This window comes from Lepidochelys olivacea (genome assembly GCF_965140295.1).
Source record: "Lepidochelys olivacea isolate rLepOli2 genome assembly, chromosome: 9".
NCBI lineage: Eukaryota > Metazoa > Chordata > Testudines > Cheloniidae > Lepidochelys > Lepidochelys olivacea.
Genome location: NC_140419.1, coordinates 24,672,995 through 24,695,580, shown reverse-complemented (window position 1 = coordinate 24,695,580; position 22,586 = coordinate 24,672,995). Strand labels below are relative to the sequence as shown.

The 22,586-nt window shown below is 39.6% G+C and overlaps 1 protein-coding gene across 4 annotated transcripts in view; it reads left to right on the top strand.

Moving 5' to 3' along the window:
* KCNAB1 (potassium voltage-gated channel subfamily A regulatory beta subunit 1) overlaps positions 1 to 22,586 on the top strand; it is a gene marked incomplete at its 5' end in the record, with an annotated part of 237,651 nt that overhangs the window by 127,960 nt on the left and 87,105 nt on the right. For 3 of the 4 annotated variants that reach the window (XM_084639176.1, XM_084639177.1, XM_084639178.1), the window contains one exon: positions 19,359 to 19,402. In XM_084639176.1, coding sequence (XP_084495302.1) covers positions 19,359 to 19,402 — 44 coding nt within the window. Of the gene's footprint in view, positions 1 to 15,596; positions 15,649 to 19,358; positions 19,403 to 22,586 lie in introns of those variants that run through there. The other variant, XM_084639179.1, reaches the window with a different exon arrangement.

Genomic DNA, 22,586 nt, shown 5'->3' with positions numbered 1-22,586 from the left:
GGGTAAGTCGCTTAGGGCTTGTCTACACTTAAAATGCTGCAGCTCTGCCATTGTAGCGTTTCAGTGAAGATACTACTTATGCCCAGAGGAGTGGCTCTCCAGTCAGCATAGATACTCCACCTCCCTGAGAGGCGGTAGCTAGGCTGATGGGAGAATTCTCCTGTGAACCTAGCGCTGTCTTCACTAGGGGTTAGGTGAGTTTAACTGTGTTGCTCAGGGGGATGGATTTTTTTTACCCCGGAGTAACATAGTTACACTGATGTAATTTCCTAGTGTAGACCAGGCCTTATTGTCTCTGTGCCTCAGTCCCCATTTGTAAAATGGAGATAACACTTCTTTTGTCTATCTTGACTATCTAGGCACCAATCCTGCAACTGCATCTGCTCAGATGGTAGAAGTGCCTTATTGACTTCAATTGGACTTTGCATGGATACAGGAGCCTGCCTGTACAGATATATTTAGGATTGGGACTTTAGACTGTAAGCTCTTCAGGGCAGGGACTGCATCTTACTATGTGTGTGTACAAGAGGTGGCACAATGGCACCCTCATCTCATTCGGGAGCTTCTAGTCACTACTATAATAGATATCAATAATGACACTGAAAAAATACACACAACCATTTTGAAAAAATCTTCACGGTAGATGCAACCACTGAGAAAATAAAGCAAAGTTCAACTGCCAGTGATGTTAGGAAACAAGAACAATGAGAGATCTCAAAATGGAGAGCAATTTACAAAGGTTGATTTTATTAATTGCTTATATGACAACCAAAGAAAGAAAGCACTAAGGGGAATTCAAGGCCCCTGCAGTGCAATGTTGTTTTTTATGACTACTTAATTCCTTAGCAACTTTGATTTAAAATCCAAACAGGTTTTTATTTATAAAATCATTACAATAATATCAACATAAACCACTTCATCTGCAGCAATACTGGGTATCTTTGAAATCTATTAGTCTGGATTTAAAAATGCTTCTTGCTCGCCACAGTAAAGTCTGTGGTTCAAAGAGACAAAATAAAAATAACATGCTCAGAACCTAATTTAATAGCATTTAATGATTCTTGTAAATTGTTATACAAACAGAATGCGGGACACATTCATTTTCAAAAGGTTATGCCTGCCAATTGTAGAATCTCATATTTTCTCTCTACCTGTTCTCTTCAAATGAGGAGTAAAGGAAGACAAAACTATATCACAATTTTTTTGGCAACTAATTGCTAACAGAAATATATTTATGAAAGTATAAATCCTTTTGTCTCCTAAAATGAATCCTGCACAATTTATTCTGCTCTATAAATACTTCAACTGAATAGGTAGGATAGGGTTTTGGCTACCTGTGCCCATTTGGGATCACCAAAGACACTGTCACATTGTTTCAGAGTAACAGCCGTGTTAGTCTGTATTCGCAAAAAGAAAAGGAGGACTTGTGGCACCTTAGAGACTAACCAATTTATTTGAGCATGAGCTTTCGTGAGCTACAGCTCACTTCATCGGATGACACCACATCATCAGAATTCTGCCTCTCCTATCAAAGTTGTTCTGTCTGGAATGTTATTGCTATGTCTTAAGTGCTTATTGGCTGCCTCTGCGCCTCTTACAGAGACCTAGGGTACGTCTACATTGCAAGAAAAGACCCGTGGCGGACAGTCTCCGAGTATGTCTACACTGCAATAGAATACCTGTGGCTGGCCCTTTTCAGCTGACTCGGGCTTGCGGGGCTGAGGCTACAAGGCTATACAATTGCAAGATAGATGTTGAGGCTCAGGCTGGAGCCTGAGCATCTACGTTGCTATTTTTATCCCCTCAGCGCAAGCCCCACAAGCCCGAGTCATTTGACCCGGGCTCTGAGACTCACTGCCATGGGTCTTTTTTTGCTGTGTAGACATACCCTAGGACTCTGTAAGAGGCACAGAGAAGCAGCCAAACAGCATAATAGACATAGCAATAACATTCCAGGCAGTACAAATCTGATGGAAAGGATGGATTTTTTTTTCTGCACCCCTAGGGCCAGATCCAACCCCTGCTGAAGTCCATTGAAGGTTCCCATTGACTTCCATGGTTATTGAATTATGCCTTTAGGTCCTGATTAAGCAAAACAATTAAGCATATGCTTAAGTGCCTTGCAGGATCAGAGCCTCTGAGAGATTTAATTCAGTAACATCTGTCAAGTGCTTTGAGATTCTCCAATGAAAGACACCTACAGAACTGCAAACTATAATAAAGCTAAGGGGTTCTTATTGGTACCATGAACAATATAATAATAAATAATACTCTGCACTTCTAGAACACATTCCTTCCAAAGATCCCATCATGCTTTGTAAACATCGTCTTACAGTCCCCACCACAGGAACAGGGAAATAGGATTTGCTTAAGATTACATGCGTGGTATGTGGCAGCTCTCCTGACTCCTAGCCCAGTACTTTAAATGAAGACCACCCTTTCTCCCCAGTGATCCTCCTTTGTACCCATAAAAGACAAATGGCAAATTTCTTCAGTAACTCACACCACAGTGTTCTCAACATTCACAGTTTAGCTGTGACACTTAAGATTCTAAACATGGGTCAGATTTTTTTGGAAACTCCCAGGTGTAAATCAGACCATTCTCATGTATACCAAGAGACACTTGTGCTGACTGAAGGAATTTGATTAAGACATTTCAGCTCCTTGGGCTGAGAATTATGAATGATGTAGGCTTAATTTTTTGGTCTTCCCATATACTGTACAAAGGCCAATTTTATTCTATTATTTTTGAAGTTGGACAAAGAAAAGATGCTGTAGGAGTTGCGGATGTTCTTACTCAAATGTAACTTGGAATAAAATGAAATGTAATAATTAACTGTCAGTCATCAGGCCGGATACAAAGCTGCTTACTGCAGAAATCAGGACATTCTTAAATACCTGGAGATTGAGAATGTATAATATCTTTAAATGCAAACTCTCTTATGTTATACTCTCTTATTTGTACAGGGCTATGCTGTAAAATTGAGCCTTTATAATTGTTTCCTGTTCAGCATTTCTAAACTAAGGCTCTCTAGGGCCAACCTATAATCCACGGTGTATAATGTTTTAAGATAATTATGGTACCCACAAATAAAGTACACTGTGAGTTTTATACTTTATCAATATATTTGCAGACTCTCTCTGCAGTGTGGAAGTGCTGCAGATGGATTTCTGATTTCTCAGAAAGAGTTCAGTTTCCAGTATATCTTTCCAGTGAGGAAGGACAAAAATATAGGACTAAATCCAATTATTAAAATCTAGGATGGGGGTGGGGAGAAAATCTGGGTCCCTACCTCTGCGATAGATTTACTGTGTAACCTTGGGCCACCTAATTTCCCTGTGTTTTAGATTACCTATGTGGAAAACGGGCTCAATACTTACACTCTGTGTGTGTGTGTGTGTGTGTTTGTGTATTTTATATACAATAAAAATGTGGCTTTTATTTACACACACACACGCTTGGCAGAATTCAATTTTTTTCATAATTTCAACAGATAATATTTACAGTATTTTTAATCAATTTTTCAGATTTTTATTTATTTAAATTTTCACAGTTGTAGGAAATTAAGAGTGGTCCAACAATGGAGGGCTCAGACAATAATTATTTAATGACAGTAGACAGTAGATTTAATGGCAGATTCAAAACCGTAAAGCTTTATAGCCATTAAAACACAAATTGTCAACATCACATGTCAAAATATAAAACATAAATATCTTTAAATAAAATGCTAATAGGTTCTCAAGCAGTATTTTTCTTTCTTTCCCTATCAGTAAATTTTGATTATCAATGGAAATATTTTTTCATTGGTTTATGTATATATGGCAAAATATGTTAACTTACATTTACTGATAAGAATCTAATCCTTCCAAGCCTCTCCCCATATAAAAAGAGAAGACATTTCTGTTACCTTCTAGGAAACTGGCTAGTCCCTATGTGGACTTCACCTTTAGGACTGGCTATGTTTCTAGGTTTTCTTGATCTTGTTTATGAATGTGCTTGCCAGGGAGAAGCAGGGCTTAATTTGTGCCAGGACTTGCCAGGGCTGAGCCCCGGCACCTCTGGGCTTGCCATGTCAGTTATTAAAGCAAAAAATTGCTTGAGCCCCAGCACCTCTTTCATTACAAATTAAGCACTGGGGAGAAGGGTTGGCTGCTGAGAGATGGAGTGGGTCACATAACCCACCTTGTCTCATACTCTTCCCCTAACTCTTTCCACAAACACACAAGTTTCAGACATGTTGCTTTTTGCCGCCCCCTCTTCATCTCTCTTGGTATTGAATTTCCCATTTCACGTGGCAGAAGAGGTGGGTTAGATTGGGGAGGGCTAGCAAGTCAGATGGTAAATCTTGGGCCCTGCAGCGAGGAAAGGAGCCCTCATCTACTTGAACTGGCACTGGCTGATTTGCCACTGTGTAACAAAACTCACTAGGAAGTATTATGACTTAAGCTTCTTCAGAGACTGGCACTGAAGCACGAAGGACTCTTACAGTCTCTAAAAGCAAATAATCTATTTCAGCAGGCAGTTTTGCTGCCTCCATTTTTTTTTCATACAGGGTCCCAAGGTCCTCGCTGTTTGGAACAAAGCATTGATCTAAAGATAACCAACACGATAACTATAGTACTTTTATGAATAACATTAGGCCAGGACTGAGAACCCATTTTAAATACACTTCGTTATGTCCTGTTCTTGTGGCAGTGGCATATCTATGCTCCGTCAGTTCAGTCCACATTCCTTTCATGTTAATTAGAACAGGCAGCTGTGACATAATCAAACACAAATGGCCAAATTTAAAACATTTGGAATGGCTTCTGGCTGCTAATTTTTCAGTATTCACTGCAATATATTTGTGTCCATGTTAATAATAATAAAAAAAAATCTGCTGAGCAGCATTAAACTCCATGCTTAGAGGCATTAGAAACTGTACAATATTTACAGGCAGTCAGAAGAAGATGTTTGGTCCAGATTTCAAACGCGGTGGACATATGTTACATGGTACTGAGATTGTTAAACAATTTACGTAGTTTCTGTCAATTAGTGGGGTGGCTTGCTAAATATTTCATATGGTAGCATTCTGAAAAGTTTGTGGGAACTATTGAAGCAATTTACCACTTTTATTTCCATGTACCATGACATATTCCACTCCAACATTCCCTACTTTTAAGTAGATAAAATTGCTTTACTCTTGACAACCGTAATGAAGATGACTGTATTTCTTCCATAATTCCTTTTGTGGATAAATGTAAAACCTCACAATTCTTCAACAGTACTATTCTGCTAAGAATCTCGCCCACACAGTGAATAAGCACCAGCTTACCATTGCATATCAGTTACAGCCGTGATCAGAAAGATGCAGGCTGTAGGAGAGGTAGTTTTTCAAATATCCCTTCCTTTTCCTCTCATCGTCTCTTCTTTAATTTGGCCCTTCTGAAGTGAACACTACTAACATTATGCAGTGACCGTAACAAGACTGATCTCTGATTGCAGGCTCCTGACCAATGATCCAGCTCCACAGTGCAGGTCTTGGGGTTTTTTTCTGATTCCATTGTAGGGGTTGACTTAGCAGTGTGTGATGGACAACTTTCGTGACTAAATTTGTGCTTTTATTCTCAGGGTGTCACATTTTTCAAGACTGTTTTACTGTGTGTCCCGCAGTTTGCTTATTTTTTAAATATACAGACAAATGATTTTTCTAAAGTTTTTAGTTGCTGTTTTGTATTTAATATTATGGATATGTTTGTATAAGCTGCCAAGTAGGCACCGAACTATATCTTCAAAACCTCATTTTGCAAGCAAGTGTCTGACAGTAAGATATGGTTTGCTGATGTCATACAAAGCCCTCTTTATTGTGGGTGTATAATCTGTCAAATATTCTATTCATTGCATGTTGTACACTAAGTGAATAGCAACAGCGCCTGGCAAAGAGAATTGCTGGAAATTCAAGCAGAGCTTCTCCTTCAGTATTCCTAAGAAGTGACTCAGAAGTCATGAAAGGCTAGTTGAAATTTTCATAAGTGGAAAGCAGCTTCTGCGTTCCAACTTAAAAACAAAAACTAAATATACAGAGGGTCAAACCCACTTTCGAGTGTTGCAGGTCAAGTAAAAACAAGGGGACAAAGTGTGAGCTGCTGTAAGGGGCTGTTTCTCCACTGATGACAGTTTTTTGAATAAAGGCAGCAAGGTGGCTTAGATAAAAGGAAGTGAAATTTGGAAATTGGATATTTCTTGGTGTGATTAAAAACACCATTAAATTATACAATGTTGGAAATCCTCTATTTTCCCACTATCCCCCTACGTTGCATTGACAGAGATAGCACTTTGTTCTCTGGATACGCCTACAATCACCCAGCAGAAGTGTAGCAATTACTTTCCATTCTATTCTAAGCTACCCTGGAGAGTAATAAGATTTCACATGTTTCAGAGTAGCAGCCGTGTTAGTCTGTATTCGCAAAAAGAAAAGGAGTATTTGTGGCACATTAGAGACTAACCAAATGCTCAAATAAATTGGTTAGTCTCTAAGGTGCCACAAGTACTCCTTTTTCTTTTTAAGATTTCACATGGTGCCACCTACTAGTTAGAAGAGGAAACTGCTACTAGGTGACTGGACGTCATAGGCTGCCTAAAGTTCAGAGGCTAGAACAAGGAGCCCCTATTACAATTTCCATATGTAAAAGCACCGCAGTTGTTGTTGTTCCCTGCAAATACACCATCAGTCAGTGCAGTAGGAGAAAGAGAGGCTTCTAGCCACACACTGTTCTGAATAGATGGAAATAAGGGTAGGGAGGTGTATATCCTCATGACACAGATATGTGGGATTTTAGTGATTATATTTAGCAGAACCTTCAAACTGAATGTCATTAAACTGTCAAGGCCAGACCCTGTGTGGTTGTGATTGAGCTTTGCTTCATTGAATTAATTTGGCCCTTAAGATTCTGGGTTCTATTGCCCTGGCCTGTAATCTGAGCAAAATCTAGAGCTGCTTGGTTTGCATTATTACGGTTCAGGGATGAGCTGCACCTGCACTCTCTCTTTCAGTGGGCAAAAATTGTGGAAGCTAAAATCATAGGCCACTTTTAAAAACTTGGGCCCAATTAACTTGCCCAAGTTAACACAGGAAGATTGATAAAGCCAGGAAGAGAACATAGATCTGCTGGCTCGCAATTCTGAGCCGTAAGCACACGACCAAAAGATAGAGCTCTATGTGACAAATTCTTCCCTCAGTTATATCCATGCAATCTCATTACTGACATCACTGGTTTTGCATATGGGTAAGTGAAGGCAGAATCTGACCCTGAAAGGTACAGAATCTCATGACAAGGACTGTGGCTTTTCATTTATTTTACAAAATAACTATAAATTGTTTAGTAAGGCAAATTGGAATTTGACTTTCCTAAAGAAAATGCTGTAGTGGGTGGAACATTTCAAGTAGTAATGCAAAACTCTAATCCCCTGAGACCAATATGCATTTCTCCTGCCACAAATGTTATATCTGTGTATCTAATCCATATAGACAGCTTTAATATATTTGCATTTTAACTTTTAAGTGCTAGACTTTGAGCAGGTAGTGATGGGTTTTGTGTTTCCTTCAGGGTCCATCAGTATTTTCATCTTAAAAATCTATTTTTAGTTGTTTACAATGCAGTCATAAAAGCTCCCTTACACATAACATGTCAAGACCTTAGCCCAGAGGCATCTTTTTTTAATATAGGAGAATGGAAAAGGGTGTGTGTGTGTAAGAGGAGTTAGTGAGGTTTAAGATGGTTTATTGTTTTTCTTTCCTTTAAGCTCTCCCAGGGACAAAGCAGTTACCAAAAGAGAACAGAATAATGGGCCATCTAGTACATTCTCTGTCAGTCACTTCTGTCAAATACTTTAGTGGCCAGTGCCTACTGTACCTGGCCAATTACCTATGCCATGGAGGGAAATTTCTTCTTGATGCCACATGGTGATCAGCTTGTAAACCCAAAGGGGAACAAGAGTTAGCTTTTGCCTAGTGCCCATGTTTCTTTTCATGTTGTCAACCCCTTCAAGGTAAAAACGTTTGAAATCCCATTCCATTTACTCTAAAAGTAAGAGTAAAAATATCTCTCTGATAACACTAATAATCTATCATTTATTTGTGTCTGGGTTTCAAGAGGTTGACCGAGAAGACTTGGCCTTGAAGTGTAAGGTGCACAGGTTGCAGGGCAGGGAGGTCTTTTGGCTTTAGTTTGTAATAATTTTTTCAACACTTCATGCCTCTCCACCCCCCCGATTGTCTTTTGTGACCTCCCCAGCCCAGGGGTTGCAACCCACCAGCTGAGAGAAACTGCCTTAGGATAGTTGTAAGTGCTACTTTAATTCGTATGTATCTCTTCCTTTTTTGCATCTTACTGAGCTATTCCTTCCATTTTGAGGTCAGCCCTTCTGTGATATTTCCAGGGCCATTGTGAAGAGGTGAAGCCTAAAATTTTACTGCCCTGCACATTTTGTAATCGGTTAGGAAGTGTACTCCAAATTTTGGGGGCTACTTTGCCTCCCCTTGCACAGGAGCACTAGAGTGGGGAGAGGGCATGGGGAGCCCTTTGGTCCAAAGGACAGGCTATAATTTGGTTGCAGTACTGGCAAAGGGTCACAAGGAGGGAAGTTCTGTTGATGCTTCTCCTTGGGCTCCCTCCAAGCCCTGTAGAGGTATAATGTCTTTCAAAGGCACAGTGCCTCCAGGTGTGTCTGCTCCAGAGGCGCTCTGGCTCATAAAAGCCATCACTGAGTCCTTCATAGAATCATAGAATATCAGGGTTGGAAGGGACCTCAGAAGGTCATCTAGTCCAACCCCCTGCTCAAAGCAGGACCGATCCCCAATTAAATCATATTTTATTAGAAATAAATCTACCACTCTAGCATTAAAAAAAAGTATTCATGGCTCAATCCTGCTTTCATTTGTACCCATGAGACTTCTGTGGAAGCCCATTTGAGGCAGAACTTGGCCCCAGTGTTCATGCGACACCTACCTAGAACTAAATAGCATTCTCACAGCTGTTGTGGCGTTGATATTGCATGTGCATAGACAAAAAGGTAAAACAAAAGAACCATGTTAATAACAACACAGGTTATAAAAATCAGTGGTTGCTGTGAGGTCTCTTCTCTTGCCCTTTTATATGCAAAATTCTAGACTCTATGCAGGTTGCACATATGGAATTAAGTGCAGGATCAAGCCATTCTAAATGGAAAGGGCTGAACACGGTAGGCATATACTTAATGTTGGCTTCCTTTCAATATTCTATGGATATACTTTACCCTCACTTTAAAGGGACACTGTCAACTGGAAAGCTAAACAATTTTTTTAAAAAGTAAAAGCTAGTATCTGATACTACACCTTCCCCAAGTCCACCTGCCAATTTTTGTGGCTATACAATCATATTTTCCTTGATTTTTCTCTAATTTATTGTGTGATAGAACCACATATGTATTAGAGAAAACTAACTATGGAAGTAATCAGTTATATACAAAGTGCTGTCAAATTAATGAAATAAGCTGAAAAAATACAGAGAAATATTTGTTACAAATGTCTCTTGTGTTACTTATGACAAGAGTTGGCAAACATTTCCAGCCAGGTGTGATAGTTTTTAAGTTGACAGTGTCCCCTTAAGGTACTACCTTTTAATGTTGCTATAAAAAGTTTTCATTCTTAAGGCTCATTCATTCTATATATTTAGTTTTTGTTTTTATGTTAGAAGGGGGCAATATTTAAGAGGATGTGGATTAATCTATTTAGGTAGTAAACTAAGCAAATTGTCTTAAATGGAAAAAGTTGGAGAGTTTTGTGTGTGTTAAGAGTACCCAGTAGGATGGTCCAGTGACTGGGGGAACTAGTAGGACTTGAGAGACCTGGGTTCAAGTCCCTGCTCTGTCAGACTTCTGATGTGACCTTGGGCAAGTCAGTTTGTCTCTCTGTGCCTCAGTTCCTCATCTGTAAAATGGGGTAATAGCACTTCCACACATCACAGGGGTATTGTGAGGATAAATGCATTAGGCTGTGAAGGACTAGATATTATAGTAATGAGGCTGAATCAGTACCATAGATACAACAGTAACTACTAGTAACAAAATTATGTTGAGATTTTCTGCCTTGGAAAATGGGTCAAAGAAACAAGGAGCCATCATTTTTTTCCCACAAACAGATCATTCATTTCAGACTTTAGATATAACTTTAAATACAGTTCTTAGTAAGATTTCTCTGAGCTGGATGGCCAGTAATTTTCACTAAATTATCTAGATGTGCAACACAGCTGTTTTCAGTTGACCACCTTAATGAGAAAATGAAGTTTTACATGACATTATGGCATAGTTAGGTCTTCCTAATAACCCCAGGTGGGCATGATGTAAATATTTAGATGGTTTAGATAGACACCTTTTAACTGTTTGGATTTCTCAGTTCCCTGGTTCATTTACCACTTTTATGCATATGAAGCAAAAATGTTCAAAGCCGAACAACTAAACATAAGATCCCCATGTGGTGATGTGGAAAAAAGGGCTCATGCAGTCCTTGGATGTATAAACAGGACAGTAGCCTTTGCATACAGCATTAGTGGGACTGGAATACTGTATCCAATTCTGGTGTCCAAAAGGATATTAAATAATTGGAGATGGTATAGAGAAGAGCCATACAAATGGATCAAGGACTGGAAAAAATGCCTTACTCTGAGAGACTTAGAGCTTGATCTGCTTAGCTTATCAAAAGAAATTCAAGAGGTGGCTTGATTATGGTGTCCAAGTACCTTCACAGGGCAAAAATACTTGGTATAAAAGGGCTCTTTAATGTAATGAATAAAGGGATAACAGGAAACAATGGCTAGCAGTTGAAGCCAGAAAAATGTGTATTAGAAATCAGGCACACACATTTTTTTTTAAAAGAGGGATGATTAACTATTGTAACAAAATATCAAGGGAAGTGATGGATCTCCATCTCTTGATGTCTTCAGATCAAGACTGTGGATGCCTTTCAGGAACATGTGCTTTAGTCAAACACTAGTTATTTGACTCATTGTAGGAGTAAGTGATATTCTATGCCCTGTGATATACAGAGGTCAGACTTGGTGATCTAATGTGTTCCTTCTGGCCTTGAAATGTATTCATCTGTGAAGGAAACTGAAGCAGGCATGGATAAACTTTTTCTCATGAAACAGCTTCAGTAAAAACAGTACTCTCTTAGCCAGCCATCAGCAATTTCAAGCCCTATCAGCCAAGCTTCCATTCTCGTATTTGCTACCTGTCATTCTGCACATCACAGTCAGTTTAAACTTTTCCTTTAAGATTTATATGCTGTGTATCTTATGGATAAATCTAGTATTCATGACCGTGCGCCTGATAAAAGTTGAGGCTGGGATTTGCATTAAAGGAGCTAGGCATCCAACTCTCTTGGGCTCTTCTAAACATCCCAGCCTTAATGGGCATGAATTTGGTCTGACCTTACACACTGGGGCCAGGAGTGAATTGTGCAGGGAACCCTACATGAGTAGCAGGGCATGTTTGTGCCATCTGACACCAAACTTTTTTTTTTCGTAGTAGCATATTTTAGAGAGAAATATTTAAATATTGTTAATTAATATTATTTTTTGCAAGCTCTGATTAGAAAGCTTTTTTGCCTTAGTGTTATACAAGCCACTGAGTGACAGAAAAGTTAGTGCTAGTACAATTTTAAGAACTCTTAAATCATGTTTCTGTAAATCAGGGTTTATAATTGTTAGGTCCATCACCATGCACTCTGTCAGGTCAGAAATTGAGGCTGCATTCCTTTGACAGCTATGAACCCAAGCTCTCCAATGGGGTACATTAAGTCATGTCAAGTTGTAGATATAATTACTAGAGCTTGTCAGGAATTTTCCAAGTAAAGTTTTTTGTTTTTGTTTGAAAGTGCTTATTCATCGAAACTGAAAGAGTTCACATGAAAGGATTGGTTTTGGTGAATTTCCTGATTCAAAATTTTTTTGAAAAAAATCCCAAATTATTGAAATGTTGCATTTTGACATTATCTAAATGAAATTTTCATTTTTTGATTCATAATGACATTTTTTTAAATTAAATAATTTACGGTCACAATCTAAATGAAATATTTTGATGTTACTGAAATAAAATGTTTCTATTGACTCCACGTGGCTTGGTTTGTCACAAAACATTGAGATTTCCACCTTTTGGGACGGGGAAAAAATTTAAATCTCAAACTCTTGGACAATCGGAAAATTGTTTCCCCCAACTCTAATAATTGCCTGTTGTTTTTACAGCTTCAGAAGCGTACATGAGGTTTTACAGACAAATATATGATCAGGCCCAAAATGACAGGATCCTACCCTGAGAACCTTACAGTCTAAATTATACTGAACACAGCAGCAGATAACACTGAACAAATGTTTGAATGAGGAGGTGGGAGGGGAAGAAGGAGGTTGCAAGCTATGAGACCTTAAACCTGTCACTGGTCTAGGACTGGATATTGTAGGTTAGGACTTCAAATCCAATGTAACTTTGAAGGAAAATTCCACATTTTTTGTGGGGGGAAGGAAACATTTTTGTGGTATGTCCCTTTTACTTAAAAACCAGCAACTGTCTTGTCTTATCCATTAACTAATACAGTGTTATCATTTTAGACTTTGAACTCTCAGATTAAAATGTCTTGTATTGTAATGCTACAGTGTTTCCAACTTAAATAACTCCCTATTTTTATGGACGTTCATGTAAGACATAAAAAGAAATTAAGCTGACAAATGTATGCAGAAAGATGCACATCACTTGCTAATCGGTGATTGTTGCATGAGTTTAGTACAAATACGTAGTCAGACAGAAGGAGGTAGAACTAAGACTCAAGATGCTAGAAGATTTGGTATTACATAAGTAGATCTCAGTCAAGCAAGGATTGTTTGGTTCCTAGTGGGCTATGGGTAATTACAGTGTTAAATTAACCTGGCACATGATAAATTACGTGTAAACTTGGTCTTCACCTAAAACAAGCAGTGACAAAAGGAAAAATAAAAATAGAGGAGATGAAAGATTTTCAAAGTCTCTTTGAGGGAAAAAAATGTGGGCTCTGGGCCACATAGTGGTATTTTCCTTTTCCCATGATTTCCCCCCAAAATCCTCTCCCATACAATTCCAGGAACAGCAAAGTTCCTTATTGTACGCTCAGTTCTGTCTGGAAAGGTGGCTTTCTGCGGAGAAGATACGCAGCCACCGTCAAGATAATGTACAGTTATAACCACCAGGATGCTTCTGTTGAGTACCAAGATTGTTTGATTGCCCTCTGACAGGTTATGTACTTAATTCCTTGACTAATCCCTAGATACAGTGTCAGTTATGTTGCATGATCTTGATTGATTGAAAACAAATGGCAGCAATACACTATGTTCTGGTGAATTTCAAATGAAAGGAAAGGACCCTACCTGGATATTATTAGGCAGGGAGTTATCGGATGCATGAAGTGAGCTGTAGCTCACGAAAGCTTATGCAAGCTTATGCTCAAATAAATTGGTTAGTCTCTAAGATGCCACAAATATTCCTTTTCTTTTTGCGAATACAGACTAACACGGCTGTTACTCTGAAACCTGTCAGTGAAAGAAGAGCGCCCAGTTTGCTTCCTGGTTTTGGTTTCTCAAGTTTTTCACAAGGCATGAATGGAAAGGCCACATTTGTTTTCTTTTTCCTTTGGGTTTTAATCCACTTAAAAAAATTATTTTAATTGCAGATGAAAATCCCAGTTACATTATTGTGTGTGCAAAGTTTATCTCAATTATCCAACCCCTCTAAGTTTCTTTCCTCTCTTTTTTCATGGTGACAGTCCAATAAACCTCTGGTCTTAAATCTTTGGCTTCCACCAGGCTCCCTTTTTGACCAGGCGTTCTGGTCGAAAATCGGACACCTGGCAACCCTATGCATACTTGGCAGTGTTGCCTTGCCTTCCAAGGTGCTGAGTTTTAAATGAAAGTCGCTGTTATCAGTCAGTGAAACTCACCAAGCTATAAAACTTCCATCCTTCATTTTTAAGATAACAAGCATTCAGGTCTAGGTACTAAGGAAATTTAAAAAAGACTTTTGCCATGTACAGTTTGTTTTGAAATAAAGTATTTGTAAACATATGAGCATGCTTAGCCCCATGGTTTCCATCTTTTCCCCAGCCTAAATGATGCAAAATGAGGGCCCTAATCCTGCTTCCTGACCTGAAAAAGGATTTGCAGGATCAGTACCCCTGAGTTGTTCCTAAGAGAGAAAAGGAGGAGTTTCCATCATGCTGTCCAATAATTTTTACGTAGTTGGTGACAAACTTTTTGCCATTATTAAGGTGACCTTATTTTCAAAATCAAAACACAGGACACTTTTTGGCAACCTTTTCAGAGTCAAAAAATGCTCCTGCAAAAGATGACAGTGCCATTTTTTGACATGTGCTGGCGTCAAACTACTGTTAGTTCTAAGCGGTGACACATGCATTTTTCTTGAAGTGCAGGAGTTTTTCCAGCACTGAACAAGTGTCACTAACATTCACTTGAGCAACAGAACAGCTTTGATAGAGTCTATGCTCATTAGCTTTTTCTCTTCACTCCAAACACTCTTCGAAGCCTTCATTCCACGAGGGTCTAGAGCTGGGTGAGTTACAGATTTTCAGTTCACCAACAATTTAAAAAAATGTTTTGGGTCAAACTAAAATAAAACTTGTTCTTAAATTTTGGCAAATTGAAAAGTGGAAAAGTTTGTTTTGGGTCAAATGAAATGTTTTGTTTCGATTTTGATCATTTGATAATGATTTTGATTTGTAAATAAAATTAAAGGAAGTTTTGAAACAAAATGTCATTATGAAGCAAAAGATCAAAACATTTTGTTTTGAAAAAGTCAGAATGAAATGTTTTAAATTTTTTCAGAATATTTTGTAGGTTTTGTTTTGTTTTGTTTTACCACAGCAACTTCGTGAAACCGTCATAAATTCACAAAATGTTTTGGTGTTGCCAAATCTGCAATTTTTGCCAAAAAAGTTTCAGATGAGAAACTGTGACCAACTCTAGGTCTCCACCTTCCCGCATGGATAAAGGCAGGATCCGCTACTTTACAGCCCCCTCCTTCCTATCTCCAGACCTGCTTATAGGGATTAGGTGGAGCTGGAGGATGGGCATTGCCCTGTCTGTAATCTTGAAAGGACTATTGAGAAAACTCAACACAGCCTGACGCTATATTAAGTGTTGTGCTTAGCTCCTTAAAGGTGGAGTTTCCAGGGGTAATCACAGGCTGGAGATGGCAACAATGGAGTTGCATTGCAAGGGCGGCAGGGAAAACACTGTGCTGCAGGCCGAGTGAGATACCCTTTTGAGGCTCCCTGAGGTCAGTGTAGAGGGTCTGTAGTGGGGCTGACCCCCTTGCTTCTTCTACAACACAGCAAACCTGCAATCCCAATCAAAGAATTTGGAGGTGACCCCCCCCCCCCACATGCACAGCTGTACACACATGGAGTTTCTTGCAGAAAGCAGTGACCAGGGCCCAAGTATAGACTTGAGGATTTGACCCATAGAAACTAAACTTTGCTCTAAGCAAGTGAGGAGGCTGTTCAGCCTGTTTTACTTTAAATAGCTCACTAACAGCTGCATAACTCAGGGTCATTGTTAAAAGGCTTCAGCTCTTGAAGGGCTCTTGAATGAAAGGTAGGTACGTGGTTAGCAAAATTATACCTTAACCTTGGCAACAACAAAAAATAATCCATGGATACAGTTCAGAATTTGCAGATTAACGAAGGAGGGTATAATTAAAAGGGTGTTGTGGACTATGCTGATTGTTTCAAATCAGGATAAGGGTTTAATGTGGCATATTTCTTGGCCTCACAGATAATTTTCTTGTCTACAGTCCTATTCTGTTAAGGTTATTGTCTTTCTAGTATGTCCTCTCTTTGTGTGTAAACCCACACACTACTACAGATAAAACTGCACTCTTCCATTGCTCTTCCATTGCTCTTCAAAATCTGGGCTTTATTGGATAGTTGAATAAATATACTTGTTTTGATTTCCTGTGACACAATCCTTTGCTGATCATGTAGTTTACTTTAATTGTTATGATGGATATGTATATTTTGACAAGTGTGAAGATGGCTATGAAAAGTGAAGACACTTGGTTATGAGTAAGGGAAATACATTAATCAGTGTTTATAGACACATACATATAAATACAGGGTTTTATGTGTAATTTATATATAAATGTCTGTGTTAAAAGAACATTATTAAGGGTGATAGTCAAACGCAGAAGTTAGGAAATGCCAAAGTCATGGTTGCCCAGGAAACTTTAATTCGACCCTCTGGTATGCATGCATTAACAATCTTTAATTACGTGATCACATACTGTTTTTCCCACAGGAGGACTCTTGTCTCGTGCACGAGATGGTTTATGTTCACTTAAGTCTTGTCTGCATTGATGGTGGTGTGTAGGGTATGTGTAGCTACATACCCAGGGAAAAGCAGGCTGCATTCATGGTACAGTGTGTACCTATATGCGGCAGTGAAAGGCTCTGGCAGCAGGGAGGCACTGGAGAAACTGCCAAAGCCGTTTCCCTTCTGCCTCCCTCCACCAGGCCTTTGCTCACTGCTGAAATCTTTCCCTGCTGCCTCCCCCGCGGGGCCAGAGCCTTACTCACTGCCAGAGCCTTTTCCTGTGGTAGGGAAAGGCTCCGGCAGTGGTTAGACAGTCGAATGCTACACTGTTAAAAATAGTGTAAATGAGGATGGCACTGCTTCAGCATGTAGAGAGCCATGTAGGGTACATACCTACTGGGTTCAGGCATGTCTTTACTCGCCTAAGTAGTGCCTTGACATCTACACTGCTTTTTATACCCGTGCCTATGGGGCAAGTAGCGTATGTTCTCTGTATGACATCGTAAGTGTAGATGTGGCCTTAATGAGCAGCTATTCATTATTTTGTTTTCTCCTCATCATTCAATGTGTGGCAAATGCCTTATTTACTGCACTCAATTCAAACCCTATTCTGAATACAGAATTATTAATTTCTTCATGGGCTTTTCAGTGCTGCTCATTAGTATAATACTAAAGTGCTTCACTAGAGCTGGCTGGAAAACAGAAATTCCCTCATTGTGAAATGTTTTACATTTTAGAAAAAATCCTGAGGAAGATATCAATGCTGTTGAATCAGCATTTTCTCACAGAAAACTCTTTCAGAAAATTTTCAATCAGCTCTGTGCGTCACAATCATTAATGAATTTATTTTCACAATATCCTTGGTAGATGAGAGGGTGGTATTATCCCCATTTTGCAGATGGGGAGCCGAGGCATGGAGATTAAGGTCAAAAGTGTCCACTAACTTTAGGTGTCCAATTTCAGACAGTTAGGATCTGATTTTTTAGAATATTTAGCATTATATAGCACTTTATATATTCAAAGCACAACTCCCACTGACTTCAGCTGTGAGAGCTCACTGCTTCTGCAAATGAGACTGCGGGGTCTCAAGTCAGGCACCCAGAAAATGAGGAACACACAGTTACTGATCACCGTGAAAAGTCTGGTTCATCTTTGAGTGCAGGTCCTACCGTGGGTACATATGCGCTCTGTGCACCCAGGACTAGAAATTTTTCAGTAGCAGTGTCCATTGCTCTGTGCCCACACCCTTTGCCTCCTTGTGCTCTCGAGCAAGGGCAGAAGGGTGTCCTGGACTGTCCACCCCTCCTGTTCCTTTCTAGCACTCGCAGTCTGTGATGGAACTGTTGTGTTTGTAGCTTCCAGCTTTAGCTCTTCTACCCGTAGCATATTGTAATCAGTTTATTCGTTTTAGTAGATAGTAGTTTTGATTAAATCTAGTTGGTGGGGGTTGAGGAGGTCCCCACCTGTTGTTCCCCCACCATTTGAGTCATTTAGAATGCTCCAGATCCCAGGCTTCCAGTCCTGCCTGGCCTCCCCTTGGGTCTTCCTGGTGAGTGACCCACACAGAAAGCTGCCTGTATTGCTTCAGGGAATCACACATTCCACTGAAGCACGAGATCTGCTGCTCCTTTTCCCCTCACACTGGCCAGTCTCCGGAGTTTAGACTCCACGGGCATCTAATGGAGCTCTCTGTGAGGTGTCTGTCTGATCTGGGACCCTCCCCCCCCCTTCGTCTCGTTGGCCAGAGCCAGCACCAACACCTTCCATTCTTGAGCTTTGGACAGCTCACAAAGTGTGCAAGAGGTTCCAGCCTTTCATCTGGTCCACTCGTGTCCAAGTCAAGCTGGACAACATGACCACTGTTCATTATATAAACTCAGGGGGGAAAGCGAGGTCTGCCCCACGCCGCAGGGAAGTGATCAAGCTCTGGCATCAAGCTCAGATCATCCTCTCTGCAGTGCACCTACATGGGGTAATGAACTCCCTCGCAGGCAGCCTCAGCAGATGTTTTCATGGGGATTATGAGTGGGAGCTCCACTCATCAGTGATCCAGTGGATATTTTGTCAGTGGGGATTTCCCTTTCTGGGACCTCTATGCAACCCAAGGAAATGGGAAGTGCCCAGCTTATTGCTTTTGAAATGCTCCGGGGCACAACTTCCTAGTGCAATAGCCAGGCCTCTTGCTGTATGCCTTCCCTCCCATCCCCCTCATGCTTCACAACCTCTGAAAGATCAAGTGGGATAAGGCAACAGGGATTTTAATAGCACCATGGTGGCCGCAACAGGCTATCAACTTGGCCCAGAGGGTGGGTAAGCTCAAGGCCCTTATGGCGGACCTGCCTTTTACGATCTTCCACAGAGACAGAATATCCCCGAGATTGTACCCCAAGCCTATCCCCAAAGTTCCTTCTGACTTTCACTTGAACCTACCTGTAGGACACCCAAGTTTAAATTTTTGGCATAGTGTTATATTAAACTTTGTTTACTAATACCTGCTCTAAATTATAATTTGTACCATTTTTAAATTGAGAGAGAGAGAGAAAATACCCTGGGAGAGCTTTAGGGGTCACAGTACAGCTGTCATTAATCAAACCACTGCTTTTGCTCCATTTCAGCAACACTGACATGGATAGAATAGAAAAAAAAACAACTTTCAATGTAAAGCAGTAATGGAAATTTAAAATAGTTTCACACACTTCATCATCCATCCAGTAAGCTGTTTTACAAACAACAAGTCTAAATCTACCTAGCCAGAAAACTCCCCATTCCAAAATGACCACATTTCTAATATTATCCCAGCCAAGAATTTAGTTTTATTTTTATGGGGGCATGAATTGATGTTTGAGGTGAGGATGTTTCGGCTGGAAAACAATTTGTTTAAACAAAACTAGATGTCAGTATTCTCAGTCTGCTATTTTCCTTCTTGAAGTATTGCGTGTGTTCCAATGGGATCTGATACTACTCTCTTTAAATCATTTTCTTGTTTGTTCTAGAAATCTTGGGAAATCTGGACTAAGAGTTTCATGCCTGGGCCTTGGTAAGTATGTTTAAATTATTATATATAATATTCCGTCTTGACTTCAGTTGGAGTTATGCCCAGTTATACCAGTGCAAAATTTGAACCGACATTTATAAGTGTTCACAGAGTGACTCTTGCATGGGAGTATGAATTCCTGGTTACCTTAAACATTTGGGATGAGCTTCCCCTGACAGGAGGAGGTTGCAACACACTCATTAAGTGTGATGTGTCCCTTCTCTGGTGGCTGGCTCACCAAGAAGATGAGCCTAATATAGCTTTCAGTTAATGGAGTTACTCTTGTAGGTCAGGCAGTAGAAATCTGTTCTTTTGGTGCTGAAGGTACAAGGTACAATCTCTGCATATGACTCATGGTGAGAGTGATTACATATAATATAACATATTGGGAGAGATCCTCAGCTGATATAAATTGACTTCAACAGCACCTTAGGATCTGGCACACAATAAATTATGTTACGACTACTAAACTCTTCTATATCATTTTTCATCCATAAGATCTCAAAGTGGAGCTGTACCTATTTATATCCGCCGAGGCTCTAGCCCAATATGTTTTTATATTACATGTAAAAGATTTGTAATCACCACCACCATGGGTCATCTTCAGAGACCTCACGAAGGAGTTATCATTAATCCCTTTTACAGATGCAGAAACTGAGGCACTGCATTTTTATATATAATGTCTGTGCATATTTGCGCCTTTATTTAGTCTTGCAAAATGTATGTTTAGTTACATTTATATTACACCTGATTTGAAAAATGAAAAAACCCCACAAAGTTGTTAATTAATAAAGAAGTATTATACACATTCTGGTCCTGTAGGTATGGTAATGACAAAGGCTAATTCCCCACTATCTTGAATATTTTATCACTTAAACTAAAATTCTCCAATAAGAACATGTACAATGTTTTAGACTAATGTCTTGAGTCTTGCAAATATTATCTTTGACTTCCGTGAGACCACTCATGGGAATAATGCCAGCAGGATTTCATCCTAATATACTGACGGGAAAAAAATTAGGATCCAGGTTAGTTAACGAGTTCATATTCATTTTTCTAGCTGCAAGTACAGTTCTGTAGTGAGAAACTGAAGTACTAGATATCTGGAACAAGTGAGGACGACAGCACTGAGAGAGCACATGAGCACGTGCTCAGTTTTTGCTAGAGGTGTGTTGAATGAAGTATTAAATATGATTCCCTAGAAATCCAGCTCAGCTATAATGTTGGTCAAGGGTGAAAAAAGGTGTTAAAATGTAGTAACATGGATGAATGATTTATAACACAATAATGTAGGCGCATAATTTAAGAAAGTGTGTGTGAGAGAGAGAGAGAGCTCTGTATAGCTCCTTCCCATACAATGATTGTCACTCATTACGTTCTTTCCTTTCCCAGGATGCTACCAATATATGTCATAGCAGCATTTCAAACCATATTTCTGAAGTGATGGAATGTATGAATGAAAACCTATTTGTTTGTGTAATCTTCATTTCAACCTTAATTCTGGTATTTAGTAAATTAGAGTGCTTGACCTTGCAACCTTAACATTTTTTTAGCCTGGGTTGTTTGGGGTCTTTTTTGCATGTAATTATTTATATCGTTTCCAACCTGTGCCAGATGCTAGTTACTATCATGGTCTGTGCTCAGAAGGGAATCCTCAGCCCAATCTTCAAAGCCTCTGAGTGGTAATAAAACTACTTCGTGGTCTGTACTGCAACCCCAGAGCTCCAGTAGCTTGTATTCAGATTGTAATCCCCTTGACACAGGAGATCATAGCCAGACAATCTATGTAATTATGGAGCCCCCGTATTTAACTGTATCCAAAACCCTCTCTGTGGCTATGCAAACTGAGGCCCTCACAGTGCAGAACTCTGTAGCTAGTTAGAGATTCAGCCTCCCTGCCTGACCTCAAATAAATCCCCCTCCCTGCCTTGCTCCATTTTACTACACCTCTTTCCATACAGCAGAACCACAACAGTCCTACTGCAGCGAGGGCCCTTTGTGACCTCAGATGAGAGGCCAAGGTGACTGGCCTTTCTATGTCCTGTTGCACTGCTTAGTCTGTTGCATCTCCACTCAAATATCTGTTGTAGCTGCTTGAGTTATACGCTGGATGTTGTGGTGAAGGGGATTAGGCCTGTTTGAGGATTGCTGGGAGAGCCATTGGGAACCAGATTTTCTGTCTTGTGGTAAATTTTGTTATTTAAAAAAAAATCATCTCAGAATGGAATGAAAACAACAAAGCAAAACAAAAACAATTAATTTTTTTTGGCTTGATCAAATTGTTTCATTTAGATTTGGACTTTATTTTCTATTATAAAATGTAAAATGTTTAAAAATTGAAATGAAAAGTAATTCTGAAATGGAAAATCAGCATGTTCCACTTCAGTTTTATCAGAATACTTAGGTCTGTGTTTTGTAAATGAATTTTCAATGCAATCGACGGCTGTTTTGCTTTGGACACATCAGCATTTTCCAACCCAAAAAATCCCAAACATTCTGTCAGAATATTTCCAACCAATTTAGTCGCTGGATAGACAGTGTGTAGTACATATAACAACCTCTGCACCCTGGTGCTATCACTAAACCAATGCCATTAGGAGAGTTGGTGGCATTCAGTGAACTGTCCTTGGAAATGATGGGTCAACAGGACTAAACAGAACAGTATCAGTTTTGTTGGGCATCTGTGAAAATGCTGATTCTTGCTATTGTGATGTATGGTGTATGCTGCTTATAGAGGCTTTCATTCATTAAAAACATATGGAACTATAGAGACATTTAAATTTAAATAAGCTCTTTTATGAGGACAGCTGCATGGGACAAGTGTTCTGCTTTAGCTAATTTTGGGTTTTGAAAATGAAAAAAAGTGGCTGCCACTCTCGTATTGGACAAGAGGAATGTAAAAAGGGGCCGACTGGGCATGGATCCACAGACCTGGGCGAGTAAGTCAGTCGAGTAAGTGACGATCCATGTAGAGCCCCTGACATGAACTAGGCAGTAAAGAAAGTTTGAAGTTGACTGGGCAATTGTCGTTTGCTCTCAGGTTTGCAGACAGAAGCATTCTCCTGTCCTGTAGCACCTCTTCAGCTTCCATAACAGATAAATCAGATATCTTTGCCATGTCAAGTGTTAATTTAAATGACTTTTCTAAACAGTTTGTGTTGTGCTGGTCTCTAAGAGATAAACTTAT